This window comes from Lissotriton vulgaris, chromosome 6, assembly GCF_964263255.1.
Source record: "Lissotriton vulgaris chromosome 6, aLisVul1.2, whole genome shotgun sequence".
Lineage (NCBI taxonomy): Eukaryota > Metazoa > Chordata > Amphibia > Caudata > Salamandridae > Lissotriton > Lissotriton vulgaris.
In genome coordinates this window covers 1,476,176,816-1,476,194,860 of record NC_141694.1, presented here as the reverse complement: position 1 = coordinate 1,476,194,860, position 18,045 = coordinate 1,476,176,816, and the positions used below count along the sequence as shown (strand labels likewise).

Sequence of the window (18,045 nt, the reverse complement as noted above, 5' to 3'; positions counted from 1 at the left end):
GGTTTGTGGCAGCAGGAATTCTACGGGGGAGCACATTCTTCTTTACATGTGCTGCTGGAATGGAGACTATTGACACTGTCTGGGGTCCCTCACACCCAGGCATGTATTTAGTGGGCTGTGTGTCATTTAACCTGATTTTGTGTTTGGGTAGATGTAGGGCACTGACTGGTGACGTTTTGATTGGTACCCTCTGCAGGGGCACCTTGCAAGGAGTGTAAAATGGTGGTTCCAGTGCACAGTTAAAAAAAATGTTCTGGCTTCCATCTCTAGGTTACTTAATCGCCTCTTGTGAGTGAGGCTTCCCTTTATCTCGTATAGAACTGTTTAGTTTTGAAAATAAACAATCTTGGCAGTTTGTTGCTAGTGGTTCAATAAGAATGAGATAGAGGACATGTAATCTTATCATTATTTTGAAGTATAGTTAAAAAAGAGTTTGTCGCTTATGATGGCAATTGGCAGCTTTTCCACATATATATCGTTGTCTGGGGGGTGTTAAGAGTTGGCAAAATGCCCTTGGAGGAATAGGGGATTTTATTTCATTTCTCAAAGTATTCGGGAGCAAAGAAGTGAACCAGTTTTCTGTAACGGATCAGCTTGTGAGATCTTTGATTATTTCTGATTCTCTTTCAATTTGAGCCTCACATATTAATGAATATTAAAACCATGCAGTATTTGTGTTTGCTTCTTAGTTGTGCCTTTACCTGGATCCTGTTGGCAAAGAATGATCATAAGTTGCTTATGAGTCAATGCTGCTTATTAAATTGGAATTGCGTTTACAGAATATTTAGTTTGTGTAGAGATATAAGGTAGTTCCCGTGGAACTTTCGCTTATTTAATCCACTTTTTGTTGAAATCTGCCACAAGTGGCAATTCTACAGGACACCCATACCTCAGACATACTAAACCTGCTTATAAATGGAAATTTTGATCAGTGCACCTCCTGTAATGCCAGGAGACAAAAATACATCGTTTCAGTACACATACTTAGATCATGTATCGATGAAAGGCCTTTCATTGTTGCAGTACCATAATCCAACATGACCAACTTAACCCATCTAGAACAAAATTTCAATCTATTGGCTCCCAAAGTAAATCTACCACAGCCTAGTCAGCCATTGCTTGCCCTATTAAAGGTTGTCCAGCTCAAGTTCGCCCCTCCCGTGCACCTCTGCACACTTTCCTGCACCACTCCACTACGCTCTGGTTCAACCAGTTGGTAAATATGCATGTATACCATTTTAGTATTTCCTCATTTATGCACTATACTGAGTTTCTACTACACTCACAAGGTTATACTTTGAGAACGAATATGCTAATTTCGGTCCCAAATCTACAAATGTACTATAAAAAAAAAATCAAAGAATGTAAATCCTTCTGTTTCTCCTTGGACATGGAGTTGTCGGTCAGGTTTTGTTTTGGTGGTGGGCAGCGTATGAAGACTATGTAGCCATGGAACTCTGCAAAACAAGTTGTTATACGATGCAAATAGAGGGGCTGAAGTTAGTAATTCTGCTCTCCAAGGAGAAGTACAAAGTTATGTTACATGGACTGCCACACACAAAACCATGGTGCAGAATAAGCTGTAATTGGCACATAAACTTTCACTCCTAGACATGACCAAGTAGTGAGGAATAGCGATTTGTGTACTCGCCCTTCACCACCGTAGAAAATACTAACGAGAACATTATTTTTGTGTGTTCCAACTTGGTCTCACCTTGCCCACCAAGATTTGAAAACCCCCTGGCAGCCCATGTTCGTTCCCCACTGAGTGATTAACAAGGTTAGGTGCCTGGTGCAATACTCTACTGCTACATCAGTGGGATTGCATAGCGGGCACTTGAGTCCTTCAGACCCTCACGGGTGAGTAGTGCTCTCTATAAATCCCTGATTGATTGACAGTCTTGTTCTTCAGTCAGCTTAGGTGATGTTACCCAATTTTGGTTGTCAATTTTAATAGGCAGGATTGTATTGTCACATTTGTTTTCCTCTAACTCCTTTAGGCCCTCATTACACGTTTGTCAGAGAAGGGTTGGGGTATTTACCACACTTGGTAAATACCATTACCCCAGATGCTTTTTTCAGGTTGACGAGGTACCATGTTTAGTAAATACCTCCTATTTCGAGTTTACTACAGGGAAATGAGGCAGAAGATGCAGAATCTGACTTTAACATACCAAATTCTGCATGTTTTTTGGGGACCTGTTCCCCTGATAAATTCCAGCAGGTCAACCCTTGAGAAATGTATCAGAAGAAAACTGCTAGGGCTTGAGAATTACCACACAATTCATAATTCTGATCACCTGTTTGCACAGGGATCAGTTTTTAGCCCTTAATATTTAATGAGGGGCTATGTAATTTTGCTGAAAGCAGATATTCCAGGTTCATATGGATATGCCAACTACATGTAGCTTCGGATCCTCTATTGCACAACATCTGGTAGTTGCATTATTTTGCCATACGTTGGAAGCTCAGTGCATCTCTGAACGTTTGCTTCAAGACTCAAATCTCCTACAGACTACTGCGATGCGGTCTTCTCGCTCCCTTTTTACGGTATTGTTTTTGCACTAATTCTTGGATTGAACCCCTTGATCAAGTCATGTTGCGCATCCCCCTTAGTCTCATTGTAAGCCCCGTGCTCCAGTCTTTCATTTCCACCACTAATGGCGATTCTTTGCAAGTGTGGGATTATGTACGAGCACTAGCTTCTTCCGTAGTGCCAATGGGAGATCCACGTGACCCACCACCACATCACTATGTACCTGGCTTGAGGGATTGATCTCCTGAGTGGAAAGCACATACATACCTGGAAGTAATTTATATCCGGCAGGAGGAGGCCGACAAGGGCACATGCTTAACAGCTAAAACTCTTTTGATTTTCATTAACAATCCCTTGAAGCACCACTAAAGTGCGTCTAGAAAATGTGTTAGTGGGTAAATCACGGATTTGAATTGTATTGCATGCCCTTCCTTTTTCTCAGCTTGCACCCTTTACAGAACCCATATTTTGCCCAGATAACTCTTGATTTAATCATGGCCGTAGCCTAACAGCCTCTAGTCTGTCTTTAAATTTCACGTGATGTGTTCTCCATAGCAGGCCAAGATGAAATCACACGAATGATGTGTGGACTGCCAAAACAGACTTCTTTTTTTCTGCTGGCTATCTGACATCTTTCACAACAAAAATATTTTATTCTATACTTTAATAAACTTGTCAGATGGTCAGGGAACTTGGAAGGTCATGCCACGTTCGTAAAAAAGTACTCTTGTTTGGCGCCTTTCCAAGTTTCGCTCGTTCCAAGGGAGTAAGGGAAGGAGCTGATGATTCAACCAAGACTTGATCCCGAGGGCGTCAGCCACCCCTATCCTCCGCAGTGAACATTCCAAGTGCATTATAGGGCAACGTGCTTAGTGGAAGCATAGACTGCAAATAGGCACATAGCATTTGTAAACATTGCCTAATTCTCATTTCTGATTTTATTTCAGCATTCGAAAAAAGATCTCGAAGGGTTTCAGAAGCTATTTCACAGGTTTTTGCAAGAAAAGGGCCCTTCAGTCGATTGGGAAAAGATCCAGCGCCCACCAGAGGATTCTGTAAGTGATAATGGCATTCGGACTATGAAGATTATTTTGCAAGTGTTTTAAAAGGGGCTTTTGTACTGCTGAAATAGGTCATGAGGCATTTCCTGATTGGTTGTGTACCAACCCTCTTATTTGTAACCAAACCGAATAATTCCAAACCTACTAGGCACTGCTCAGGGGTAGTTCCCTAGCTGTGACCTCGTGGGATGGTTAATCATGTGAGGCCATGAAGTGCCCCTTACTATGGATAGTCTGAATCCAAAAACGTACTTAAATGCATATCTCTCATGAGCAGTGGGGAGTGCATTCAAGTATGCTGCTCTTTAATCCAATCCCATTCACTATGTTATACTATGCTAGCATGATGGCTTGTTTTTGCTTTATGTGCTGTATACTCTGCAAAGTGGGGTTGGTCGAGAAACTGATTTTCATAATTCGTGAGGACACTATCCAATAATAACTGTTTACACAAAATGTCCTCAAAGACAGAGTTCCAAGTTGACATTTTTTTGCCAGCAATCCAAGTGTAGAAGTGTCTTGCACTATATATCAAAAGGGACCCATTAGGAAATAAAGTATTTGATCTTTTTTTGTACTTTTAGAAACAAATGGGCTGCTAGAACATGCCAGCTTCCCTAAGTGGAACACAACATCCTCTTATAAGGAGTACCCACCTTCATGGTGCATACAAAGGATGGATTCATGTAGATGTCAGTGGATCCCATTCTGAAAAGCTTGTATGTTATGGCGCTGTGCTCCGAAAGCAATAGGTACATGCAGTCCCAGATAATTCACACATTTCGGAAATAAGGAATGGGAGGAAGAGGGGCGTCCCCGGGTAGTAAATATGTAAAGGTAAAGTTTTGACTTCTCCAGGCAGTCCTGCCTCCTTAAAACAAGGAAAAGTACGTCTATCTGTCTATCTGTCTGTCTGTCTGTCTGTCTATCTATATCTGTCTGGCTATCTAGATCTGTCTATCTATATCTGTCTATCTGTCTATTCAGTTCAGGGGTGTAGCTATCAACAATACAGCCGGTGCAGTGACACGAGGCACAAGAATCTGAGGGCCCATTTTTCCTCCAATTAGTGCATGTTTTTTTTTTACTATTGAAGCAGGTGATAGAGGCACAATCTAGGGCCCATGGGAAGAAGTATGGTCCAGAATACCGACATAGATGCCCTCCTCACTGACAACCTGGCTCGTTCTTTGCTCTTTCTAAAGTCTTGCTCTTGTTCATTAGTCCTGCCTAATGACTAACGAACAAGAGCAACGTGTGAAGCCTCTATTGGCTTGTGTGACAAGGCCAAGCCTGTGACATTTGAGGCAGTTTATCTTCTACTCCTCTCTGATACTACTTCCTGGGGTATGACCAATTGAATGCGTTTCATGAACTGCTTGCCAGTAGGATTGTATGTCCTAGCTGCTTCCTACCTGGCGTGATGGTGCTTGCCAACCCACTTAGGTGTGCACAGAGCCCCTCACACAGGAGAACGGCGAGGGACCCACACAGTAACAATAATTTACATTTGGGCAGTGCTTTCCAGTGATGACCTGATATAATCAAGTTTGCATATGCATTGAGCTCTAGTGGCGCAGTTCTCATTGATCCAAATATTGATCTCACTCCCCCGTGGCATTTTTTCACACGTATTTATTATTTTCTTTAATGTATTTTATAACGCAGCACAAGGAGGGGGCATTGGTAAATTCCTAATGTAGTAAGAAAATAAATAGTTCCCTCTTTGCCATGGCCAGAGTAGCTTGCAGCGTTACAAGCATTTAGTTACACAACGCATGGTATTTGCAGATAGAACATACAGTCTAACATCTGCTCTGCGCTCCTTTTACATCATTTTTCTTCAGTTACTTCAGTTTTCAATATTATTTAACAGAGGGAACGCATACCAGATGGAAATAATTTCCTTCATTCTCTTGGGGTCTTTTGCATGCAAGAATGTGGAGTATTCCTGGCTTGTGAACGCCATGGCCGTGTTTAATGTTTAACTAGTATCAGCATTTCGATGCAACATTTGACATCAATGTTAAGCAGACATTTTTAAAGGTTCTACTCCTTTTTCGTTTGTTCTGGCTACGAAACGTTACTCTGTTATTACTTGTTTGGAAACGGGCATTTCAAATAGTGCCTCTTTTCACTGCAAAGATTTATTTCAGATACAATCCTTGTGAGCTATATCGGGTTTACTCCACGGATTTACAGAGGCAGTGGAATGTTCTGCAGTGTAGGTAGGACTAATGAAACCTTATTGAAAAGAAAAGCCATTCTCCCCGTGTCTTCAGCAAAGAAAGGGCCACTCCTGCTCATCTCATGCTGGCATTGCTACATGTACCCTATTGACTAGTTTCATGTTTTTCCTGCCACAGGAGCATGAGGTGACCTCACTGTCTGAGCCTTTCAAACCTTGGGTGGAGCTATGCTCGGAGTTTTGACTTAGCTTCTAATGTTGTTTAGTGTTGGCAGCCACAACAGTTTTTCGCCTCCTACCAAGATGAACATGATCTTTGTAGCCCTCCAGCGGTAATGTTTGGAGGCCCGTCAAGCTCATCGAAAAACGCGCCAAGAGGATAATGATACATGAATTCGGCTTGGGCCCAAACAGTTAGGTGGGGTCCTTAATAATGCACTCCTGGCTTTGTTTCCTAAAATGGGACTCTTTTTAATCCATTCCGAGACTTCAAGGAGTCAAGAGATTCATTCAGTCTAAACTGTTTATAATCCTAGTTTGAAACCGGCGTGAAAGGTCGACCAAATCCAGCTAGGCCCTGTGGTGGACCAGAACACAGACGCTAAATTCAAGTCATTGATTGGTGGAACGCTTTGAACCTGTCTCTAATACATGCACTTTCGGCTCACCCTTTCAGTGGTGGTGTTTGTTGTTGTATGGAGAGGAAAGCGCTCCCCTCCCCTCCACTACCCAGTCACGAACCAAAACAGTTACGTGGGCGAAGGCTTTGGACAGTTCAGCAGGCGGTAGGCCAGGACAGTGGAGTAGAGTAGTGTCATGCCAGACTAATAAAGCTGCAGTCTGAAACATTTTTGTGTGAAATGAAATGCTAATATTCGGTTAGCTCCATGCAACAACCAAGCCGCAGGAAAAATCATCGGCTTAATTAGTGAGAATGAACAAAAAGCAGTTGCAAAGCTATTGGGTCTGGGTTTAATGTACTAATTCTTACAGCATAAGCACATTAAAGTCAGACAAAGAAACAACAAATAGTCCGTAACTAAAGCTCCTTCGCCAACCATACCATCCTGTCAAGATTGGATTGCAACGGACCCTTCATTATAGTCCTTCATCAGTTTCTAATATATAGCTAGAAAGAAAGCAAGGACTGTTAATGAACTCCCACCTTGCCACCAGCCATCTTTTGATATAGAAGCAACGATGAATATATTAAATACAAGGTAGCCTTTAATAGCGACCAACTTTTGTTTCTTAGAAATGGAGAAAAAAACTCATTCTGATGACATTGAGACACTGCCAGGATCGCATAGCTGATGGGGAAAGAAGAGGGGATGGCGGGCAGGGTGAATGAGGAGCACAGGGGGGAAAGACGGACAGTTGGGAAGGTGAAAGGAGAGCAGGTGGCAGGTAGGAAGGGACGAGGAGCTCACAGGAGACCGTGGGTGGGAAGGAGGAAAGAAAGAGTGGGCAGGCAATGAGGAGGAGCACATAGGGGAAAGTTAAAGGGGCGAGAGGGAGAGCCAATATGTGGTGGCAGTTGGGAGAAATCTCGAGAGAGCCATGAGAACCTCTTATCTCTATCCAGTTCAATGCAAGCACTGCTTTGGAGTTGGAAAGATGGAACCTAACAGCCAATAGCATCAGGCGAGAGAGGAGTATTCTTTGACTGGGCCAAGATGTGATTGACAAAGTCTCAAGCCAATGACTGGAAGAGGTTAGTCCAATAAAGTCAGTGGTTGAAAGGTCTGGATCCAAAACCGCCTTTGAGAATATTGTAAGCAAAGGGTCTATGTGACAGCTGCACTGCCAACCCAAATCTAATGACTTAAAATAAAGAATGCAACAAGAGTTTTGTTAAGGCCTGAGACTCCTGCCCAACCGGATGGGTTCTTAGCATATTTCTTTGCTGCCCCTGAGGACATTTAGCTAAATCTGTACTATGCTCTTTTGGGGAGTATCAAAGCAGCACTTCTTTATCAAGGCATTGGTTGAATCGCTAAGCATCATTTCTCTGAGCAGAAAGACTCCTAAAGAAACATTTCATTCTAATATTTTCAGCTACAGATGGCTTTGGAGAAATGCTTGAAGCAGGGTGGGTTATTTACTAAGTTGATCATGTTTTACCAAAACTACTAAAATACCTTTCTACTAAAATTCCTTTCTTCCTGTGCTCACAAAACAATCGTCATTATAGAAGTGTGTGCAGTATTTCGATCTAAATTTGAAGTATTTCACAATCTTTTGCTTTCCACACGTGAGCGTTATCAGCAACTTCCTTGGTACTAGGGTTTTGCTTCTGTAGTGCCATGGCATTCTCAGTATTTCAGCAGTCTGAATCGGAAACCTCTTTATTCGGCTTTAAAACATAAAAGCATGCAGATGGTATGCCAATATACAAATGCTGTACAAAAAACATAAGCACCATAAGACATGATCTGTAATAAATATTAAGACACATAAAACCCTGATAAAATTGGCAGCAGACATAATCAAACTTTCACTGTTGGTACCTTCTGATAAACATCCCATAACCAACTGAAGGTTCTCTGCCATCGCTCTTTTAAGATATTTTGGGAAGGCAGGCTGCTTCTGACGCAATCTTAACCCCTTCCCTGGTCATGACGAGCTCAGCTCTTCATGCAGTACACTGGTCGTGTGCTCATGACGAGCTGAGCTCGTCATGAACAATGGGAATCAAGAGAGGTCAGCATCCAGGAGGATTAGCTGTAGCATTCAAGGTGTTAAATTCTATGGTTGGTTTTAGGTTAGTGAGGCCCGCGGCTTCCGGGTGAATCAATCTATATGGTGCTGCCAGGGTGATCTCGATCGGGTTATGGTCCACAAAATTATTGCCAACAATTGTACCATAGATCAGTACATGCCTAAGATTATTAAAAATAAAAACAGGGTTGATGATCGAGAGACTGTTCTTTCATCTAAAAGTAGTCAGACCTTGCATTTCACTCCCCTCTCCTGCCAAAACTTTACATAGGTCAGAGGAGGTAACAAAAGACTGCAACTCTTTGGCCCGCTCATCTACTTTACTGTAGGCCATTTGCTCGCCCCCTGCCTGCTGGCAAGGTAATCTAGCATTACAATCACCCCCTAGACAAAGATACATTTGCTGGTCCTGCTCGGATTTCTTCTCTACCTGTGTTGAAATAAATAAAAATAAACCTGGACATTTTTGATTGGGGACATGCTAAAAATAATACAATCCAGTCAAAGCCCCCTTATACATAACTGCTTGAAAGTCTGTTACAGGTGTCTTCATCACTGCTGTAGAACCGCCAATTAGGAGATTAAACCAAGTGGAAAGCCCACCCGAAGCAAGACCAGAGCAAGGTGGTACCGCTGGAAGGCTAAAACACCTACAACCATCAAAATCAGTGGGGTTAATTTCATAGGTTTCCTGCAGTAGGATAAAATCATACAGTTAAACAAACTTTTTCCAATCCGTTAGGAGTATCTTTGAGTGGAGTCCTGCAACATTCCAACTCCATATTTTTAGCTCTGGGTTTCTTAGCAGACGTAGGCATGAGGGCAGGGGCTGTAATAGAGCACCCAAAAATCTGCATAAGGGTCCTATCCTTAATGTTTTCCAAAGAGATAATTGGGCCTACATGCTCAACATGAGCTATGAGTGGTTACCACTCTCCAGAAGCTTCGGAATCCGTGTTTGTAAATCTTTTGCTTGTAATATGGTGACCCGATGCCAACACGTGCCCCTTTTAGAACAGTCAGTCCACCTCATTACCATCCGACAAGACTGCAAAACTGTTTCCACTTGTCAGTCCCCACTCTGGCTGTAATTGAATACCCCGGACTGGCAGGCGGAATGTTTGTTTGACCGGCTTGTAGAAGAAACCCAAGGGCAATGTTACAAACTTTGAGCCGTTTGCTGTCACCAACGTTTGTACATTCAGTAGTTTCCTCATGAATTCAGGGTGCCTAAAATTAACCATGATGCAATCTCTGGCAACATTTTTCCTTGAGCGACCAATCCAGTCTACTCTACGAGTCATGATAATTTCACGGCTTTCTGTTGGGTTAAAATTCATATGCACACTTAGCCAGTGTGTGAACTTATTTCGTAATTCTCCCCAGGACTGAGTGGTTTTCCAGTAGTGGCGGCACCCCAACCATGATTAAAAGATAGGGGCAGCACTCGGGCAAGTTTATAGTTATGGGGTTTAAAGCTTTATCCTCCTGTCCATCACCTCCCCTTCGTGGACAGTTATGATTTCATTGGTCAGGTACTCTGGTAGATAGATATATCTTTGTTGGTACCTAATCTACCTTGTTGGGTGCCCTGGAGACTTTCACTTCCTTGGTTATTTCAGGACACTTTAGAGCCCATGTAATATATGGGTCTCCATTTTCCACCTACTTTCTCTTTAAATTTGAGCCTAAATATGACCAATTGGGTGGGGCTTTTATATAACAGTGTAAAAGTTCCAGTTGTCTGGCCTCTGAGATTGGTTTTCGTTCTCAGATTGTAGCCTGTTTACCTTCCTGTGTTTGCAAATTTAAAAGGTACCTCAGAAATGTGGCAACTTCTTAAACAATGAAGCTAATCCAGAAGGCATAATTCTGTAGTTCCTAATCCTCTTCAGAGTTTAGGGGACTCCATGAATTTCTCTTTTTCCCACAGATTCAAAACAACGATTTATTGTATAGGAACTCTGTATTAGCTCAATTTCCTGTCGCCAATTAATTAAGAAGTTGAAGTGAAAGCTTCAGAATGTGGAGGTTAACGATATTTCTTTCCAGTATTTGGGTGTTAATGCCATGCTTCCTCTCTAGCTGGTTCATGAGGATTCCATTGTGTTAAAGGCTACACCATTGTTGCCACTTATGCTGTCTTTGGGCACATTGATCTAGTCCCACCTTTAGGCCTCTTCCCTTATGCTGACCACGTTGGCGCCCAAGAGCGTGGATATTGATTGGGCAGGACAGTGGACTGCATCATGTGCACATGACTAAGAACTGAACTCCAGATAAACTGACTCTTTAGCACATTATCACTCCTGCATGGCAGGCTCTTCACTGATAAACAACATGTCTAATGTCTAAATGCTTGAGGAGCGCTATGGAATCTATTCTTCAGATCTGGACTGTAAGATTCTCTTGTGCTTTCCTCCCTTTTTATTTTTTCTAGAGAACATTCATATAGGACTTGTAGCAGTCTTTACTAGAAGATTCCTTTTTTTTTTTATACATGTCCGCCAAACTGATTGGCATTCAGAATATTTCCTTCAAGAAGCAAAGACGGGCCGTTCTCAGAAGGAGGATATGCTACAGACTTTTAGTCCACATCGTGTACCGTGAACATTCTGGACAAAGTAAAGTGCTAGTTAATTTTTCCATATTTGTGTTTCCTCAATATTTGTACCAGAGCAAACGTTATGTGAACATAACGACTGTGCCTAGGAAGACTTGGTCTATAATAAATGAAGACTGCAGGTACATAATTGGGTCATTGCCACTTTGGCAACAAACTTCCTAATTGAGGATATACCCAAAGAGTGTTATTGCAACTGCAAAGACGCAGAGAAATGTAAGAATACAAAGCAACACCACCCATTGAATTTAATTGATTGTTATGCAAAGCAGTTTATATGCTGATATCATCAGTTGTTTGAGAATCACCCATTGGTAATTTATATACCGCAACAAGAATGTGTGGATACTCCCAAGTGAATTTATTGTAAATACCTCAAAGAGTTTTGCACCAGAAAGAGAATGCAATGCAGTGCAGTATATGCCTTTCCTCCACTTCTGTATTGAAACCAATCCCACTACGGAGTTATTTGTTAGTGCTTGGATACAGCTATGTAGAACATCCTGCTTGACTGGCCTGTGTGGATCTGGTGTCTGTCGGTAGCTTCCTGCTGGTGGATTGGACTGGAATTCAGTTGGGTAGTTGCTCCATGTGATTGATGTATGAAATTCAACAACCGTTGACTGGTTAGCACTAAGTAAGCCTTCAACAGCCAGCTCCACTGTCCACAGTTATGCACCATGGTACGTTTGGTGAACAAGAGTTCTATAGATATTAGTAACCTAATAGTAAGACCCAGATCTCGGCCTCCTATCTAACTAAAAACCATGTTCTCATGTTTATTCCTGAGCTTAACAGCGTTTCACGGCATCACGCCACCCTCCAGAACATTCAGACCTGCGTTTCACTGATAAAAGAGCTCGCTTTCTGTTCATCATTTATTTATTTTATTTATTTACAAGTTTATAAAGCGCTATGAATAAACTCCCGAAGGAGTATCTCCGCGCTGGTGACACCAGGTATAAAACATGAGATAGGCCATAGGAAATAAAAATTGTAGCAGGGGACTATTAAGATCCAACAGGATGCATATTAAAATGAGCTGAACAGAAAGGTTTTCAGACATTTTCTGAACTTAAGATGATTCCTACATTGTTTTAAGAAGAGCGGGAGAGAGTTTCAGAGACTAGGGCCTACCACAGACAGAGCCCTGCCTCCTAACCTAGCTTTAATTATTTTAGGAATGTTTAGCAGCAGCTGATCACTAGACCTGAGGATACGGGTGGGAGCATATGGAACAAATTTAGTGGCCAGATACTCTGGTCTCAATTCATTAAGGCCTTTATGGATAATACAGCAAGCCTTAAACTTTACTCGTTGCCGTATAGGCAACCAGTGTAGTTTGTGCAGTAGTGGTTTAGAGGGGGACATAGGAGGTGCATTAAGCACCAACCTAGCTGCTGTATTTTGTACCACCTGTAGGCGGTCCAGAACCTCTTCGTTAGCTCCTATCAGGAGTCCATTACAGTAATCAAGACGGCTGATAACAAGAGCCTGAACTAAGGTTTTCCTATATGAGTCAGGGAGGAAAGGAAAAATCCTCCGGCGGAGACCTATTACGTGGAAACATGTTCCTACAGTAGTGGTGACATGATGTTTCATGGTCAATTACGGTTCCAATCTGACTCCTAGATTCTTGATTACTGTTTTGGGCTCAGGAACTGGGCCCAGATCAAGAGGCCACCAGTCAGGAGACCATTGGACCTTTACTTCCCCGAAAAGCATCACCTCCGTTTTTCCATCGTTGCATTGGAGGAAATTGGAGGACATCCACCTTGCAACTGCCTTCATCCCATCGGAAAAAGATTGTATTATCTCCGGCGTAAGATGATCATTCAGTTAAGGAACAAGAAGAGGTATTCATTTCCCCAGAACACCTTATTTTATTTAAGTGGAGGAGAAGGACAGGGTTTTAAAGGCATTCTGTATCTCTGCACCACCAAAAAGTAGTTAAAATGAAACAGGAGGGCCTCTTTGTGCTGGTATGCAGAAGGCTGTGGGTCGCATAGAGTTATGGTTTGAGGGCTGCTGCAAGCTTGAGACTGATTCTTGCTTGAAGGAAACAAATAATACAAGGCAATCTCCAGTTGAAACCAAGGAAAAACTGGATGCTAAGGTGAGGCTGCTGGCAAACTTGTGGAGAAGAACCCAGATGAGATTTCGGTGAGTCTCATCCACCATACCCTTGGTTAGATAGTGGGGGGAAAGGAGTCTGCCCTCTGCCTCTTGAATCTGGAGACTCTACTGGAAAACTTGTTGAGTAACCCATATGAGAGTTCTGGGGTCCCATCCGCCATAACCTCCAGGGGCAGGAGGAAAAGGAGTCCGTCATCTGCCACTTGGATGCAGAACAGAGTAAATCTGGGTTGGGGGTGGGGTGGAACTTGTGCTGCAGTAGATCTACATGTTCTGTTCAAGAATCTAGAAAACTGGTGAAGTGGTTGTGTGATGTACAGGAAATTCTTAGGGCAGTGGTAAGCCTCAAAGGTGAGGCTTCATCCCTATAAGGACTATGACGAAGACTATTAACAATGAGGTAAGAAGTGACATTTATCTGCAGCCCTCCACTCTGTACCTTGATGTGTAGCTCCGAAGCATCAGAGCCTGGTCCTTGTTACTAACCCGCTCACTCATGCTACTCTGCCCTTCTCTAATCCACCCCACTCTCATAGAACACATAGAATTGTTTGTTGGAAGGAAAAGGCTGAATTTTTTATTATTATTATTATTATTATTATTATTATTTTCTAAATCTTTTTTTTTTGATTCAACAAAAATAAACAATAAACAATATGCATCAGGCGACCATTAAGTACCTTACAATGATCATTTGTACATTACCAACCATCACAATGTATAAATCGGCTTTTCTTGGGGATCATGGAGACTCTTGACGCTGCAGCATCATTTTGCACTGTTGGAGGCGCACAGATATCACCCCTGTATCTATTCCAAGCACCCCGGATCTTTCCTCACTTTCCAAGGCGGCCCCTAGCGAAATACACTGACCTCTCTCTAAACATACACCAGTCAAGGTCTTTCATCCATTTCCCAAGTTTGAGCGTCTGACTGTCACCCCATAGCTGTGCAATGCTACGTTTGGCGACCATACATGCGAGTGTCGCCCATTGTTTCCAATGTGTTGTGAGGTCTGAGGCTCCCAGATATTCAAAATACAGCGCTGAATCTCCATCTGTACCTCCACCCCCAGTACCTCCCGGAACTTCTCATGAATCTTGACCCAATAGGGCTGTATCTCCAAGCAATGCCATAATGTGTGCATAAACGTTCCAGCCTCTACACAACCTCTCCTGCACCTCTCATCTTCAGCCAAACCCATACGCACCACTTGAGGCCCCGTCACGTCGGACCGGTGCAGAATCTTCAGTTGCACTAGTCTTAATCTCATCTGGACGGCCACTGTTTTAGGGGAAGACACTGCCTCTCTCCAATCCTCATCCTCTATGACTAAACCGTCTGCACACCATTGTTCCCTAAGTGTTGCTAATGGATCCTCCATGTGGTTAATCAGTTTCTTGTGGATCGGTGAGATGTCCGTCCAGCACTCGACCTTCCAGTGGGGATACCTCGGGAGGCGTAGTGCCTCGGGGAATATTCGTCAGTAGGGCATGTCTTACCTGGAGGTACCTGTACCTCTCACTCTCACTTAGTTGATAACTATTTTGCAGGGCCTCAAATGTAAGGATCCCGTCTTTCCCCCACATATCCTTGACCAGTGAAATCCCAATTAGATCCCATCGGTCAAAGCTCTTCGTTTTCCACAAATTACCCAAATCCTCAGAGCTCCACAGCGGAGTAGCCTGTGTGATCCTCCCATCCCATTTGAGATGCCGGTTCGCCCCGTGCCACACCCATGGTCCAATGAGGGAGAACCTACCCGGTCGAGTGTAAAGGGCTCTCATATAGTCATGTCCTGGCATCTGACCCTGGTCCATGCGTATCCGGGGTCTAAAGGCGATCCATAAATAGCATGATTAATCGCTGCCAGGTGGGAGGCCAGTAGTATTTACGGAGATCAGGCAGACCAATTCCCCCATCATACCAGGGCAGTGAGAGTTTGGAAAACGTAATACGTGGTCTTCCATCCCAGGGGAGCCGTCTCTGTAGAGACTCTATATCCTTGAAGTAGGAGGGAGGCACCGGATCTATAGCATTCTGGGGCGCATATAAAAACTTTGGCAACGCCATCATTTTAAACAGAGAAGCGCGTTCTAGCAGGTAGAGCGGCAACTCCCTCCATCTTTCCACATCCCGGCGGAGACGAGCTAATGGGGGCCCCAAATTCTTGTCGAATCGTATCTTCGGGTGGTCCATGGCTATAAAGATACCCAGGTATCTAAATCTCGTCTGCTCTATCCAGAGGGGACAGTACTTCGGGATGTCGGGTGGGTCACCGCTAATCACGAAGAGGACCGACTTTATCCAATTGATGGCAAAGCCCGAGTATCTCCCGAATATGGCAAGGTTGTCTAGGAAATTGTTCAGGGATGTCCGGGGAGTGGTTAAGTAAAGCAAAATATCATCCGCGTATAGCGATATCTTGTCCTCCCATTCTGGCGTCCATCTTAGTCCTCTAATCGTCCTTTTCCATCGCACCCACGCCGCTAGTGGCTCAAGCACCAGTGCAAACAGTAATGGGGAGAGAGGGTATCCCTGCCTCATTCCACTTCCCAGAGGGAAATCCCCGGATTTATGATTGTTTACCACAACTCCAGCAAGGGGGCATGAATACAAGAGGCGGGCCCACCCAATAAACTCTGGACCAAAGCCCATTTTATTCAGAACAGCAAACAGATAGGACCACTCGACTCTGTCAAAGGCCATAGTGGCATCTAACGACAAGAGAACCGCTGGCTCGTGTATATATGATGCACTGTAGTAACAAAAACACAACGTGGAGAAGGGTCTAAAGGGGAAAATGATTTAATGACCTAAGTGCACCCTATCCCCTAATCCTACTTACAATAAACACAAAAGGGGTGCTACTAGTCAAAGTGGGCTAGAAAGTGTCTGCTTTCTCATGGAAGGTGTGTGTGTAAACTATAGAGTAAGAAGGGTGAAAGGAAGAAAACCCATCAGCCCACCCATTGGCGGAACTTCTTCATCTTGGATTTTTAGAATGCAAACTGGTATCCACTAGGTTGCTCACTGTTGTTATCGTGAGTAAACTCTAGTAACGGATCCACCAGTGATGGAAAGCCACAGAGTGGTGGTGTGAAGAGCTGTGGGAAGAAAGAGTTGCAGTGCTCAAAAAATATATATGTGCTAGTAGAATAGTTGTGTATTAAAATTGACTAACATGGTGCCAAAAGATACATTTTATTATGGCGGTCACCATGATGCCAAGATTAAAAGCAGAGTGTGGATAGTGTTTTAACAAATACTATTATCTTGATGGAATATTAACTGGTCGACATGTTTCAGCCAAGAATGGCTTTCTTCAGGACCTATGATAACACTACTGCAACTGTGACAAAAAGTGTAATGAGGGCTACATACCATGCGTGAATAACCTACCATCTGATGATGTAATGAATGGTAGCTTCGGTAGTCATGGATGTGGAATCACCTCTCCTGGAAGGAAAACAGTGTATACAGACACACAGTGTAACAGATGAAAGCAACATTTGTGAAGAAGACATATAACCGCCAACGAGACATTGCTCATTCATTACTAGATAGTCACTCACCCAAAATTTACTTGGGAGTGGCCTCACCTCGCCTGGCACTCGCTCAGGTAATGAGGCCCCGCTCTGAGGAGATGGAAACAAAAATAACTTTAGAGTCACTTTATCTGGTATTAGTTCCACTTCGTAACAATATCCCCTGGTGTCATGGATGGGCGTGGAAAGGACTGCAGTTCTCAGCTAGCCTAGCCAGCTGATGATAGATGAGGTTTGATTAGAATTTTAAAAAAACCAAGAACATATGCAAAGTTGCCATTTGGCCATTTGGCAACTACGCATATGTGGTAAAACTCGGGGTGACAGCCGAGATTGCACTATGCGCTCCATCTTGTAGCATGGTCTACCAACTGAAAATAGAGTGGAGTACTCAGTAGGAGAAGTATAGCCATGGCACAGAGTTAAACATTGTTAGAAAAGGAGCGCTAGCAGGACAAATTTTCAGTTTCTAAGGTACAGCAAAAATGGCAAAGGAGTGAAGCCCCATAGAAACAGCGCTATGAATAAACACACCTCTAAAACGCCTATTCAGAAGCTGTAGTAATCTGCTGCACTCACCTGTCTGTCGGTACCTCAAACCCCTACTGAGCTGAGGGGAAGGTAACGAGACGGACAGGGAGAGCCGCTTAAATCCAATGTATGCGGACCACGGAGGAAGCGTGTAAATGGAAGTTACCGTTTCCTTGGGTGTGTCTCGAGGCCATAAAGTGCTAGTGTTTAGCGAACGGGGCGGACCAGAAAGAAAGTCATTCCAAATGAGGTCGCGCACTGCTCGTCCCATCAGCGTGTGACCCCGTAGCATGATGATCGATGTAGTCGGTATCAGCGGGTGCGCTTCTACCCGAGTGTTGAGTCTTCAAGGTGTTCACTGGTGTGCTTGCCATCCCTGGACACGTGTTTCGAGGTCATTACCTCTCATCAGCAGGGATTAGGCGGGTGCAAGGGGTTGTTGCTTGGGCTGCCGTAAATGTTCATCGGATCAGATACCTCTTGTGGCGCGCAGGTGCGTTGTCTCAAGGTCGTCACCTCCACCGGCTCAACCACTGATGGGACGAGCAGTGTGCGACCTCATTTGGAACTACTATTTATACAGGCTCCCTTGAGCCGGTGGAGGTGACGACCTCGAGACAACGCACCTGCGCGCCACAAGTGGTATCTGGACCTATGAACATTTTCGGCAGCCCACGCAGCAACCCCTTGCCACCCCTTGC

The 18,045-nt window shown here is 43.7% G+C and overlaps 1 protein-coding gene across 3 annotated transcripts in view; it reads left to right on the top strand.

Moving 5' to 3' along the window:
• Positions 1-18,045, top strand: part of UGP2 (UDP-glucose pyrophosphorylase 2) — a 534,584-nt gene that overhangs the window by 248,607 nt on the left and 267,932 nt on the right. For all 3 annotated transcript variants that reach the window (XM_086927618.1, XM_086927620.1, XM_086927619.1), the window contains exon 3: positions 3,484-3,591. In XM_086927618.1, coding sequence (XP_086783744.1) covers positions 3,484-3,591 — 108 coding nt within the window. The remainder of the gene's footprint in view (positions 1-3,483; positions 3,592-18,045) is intronic.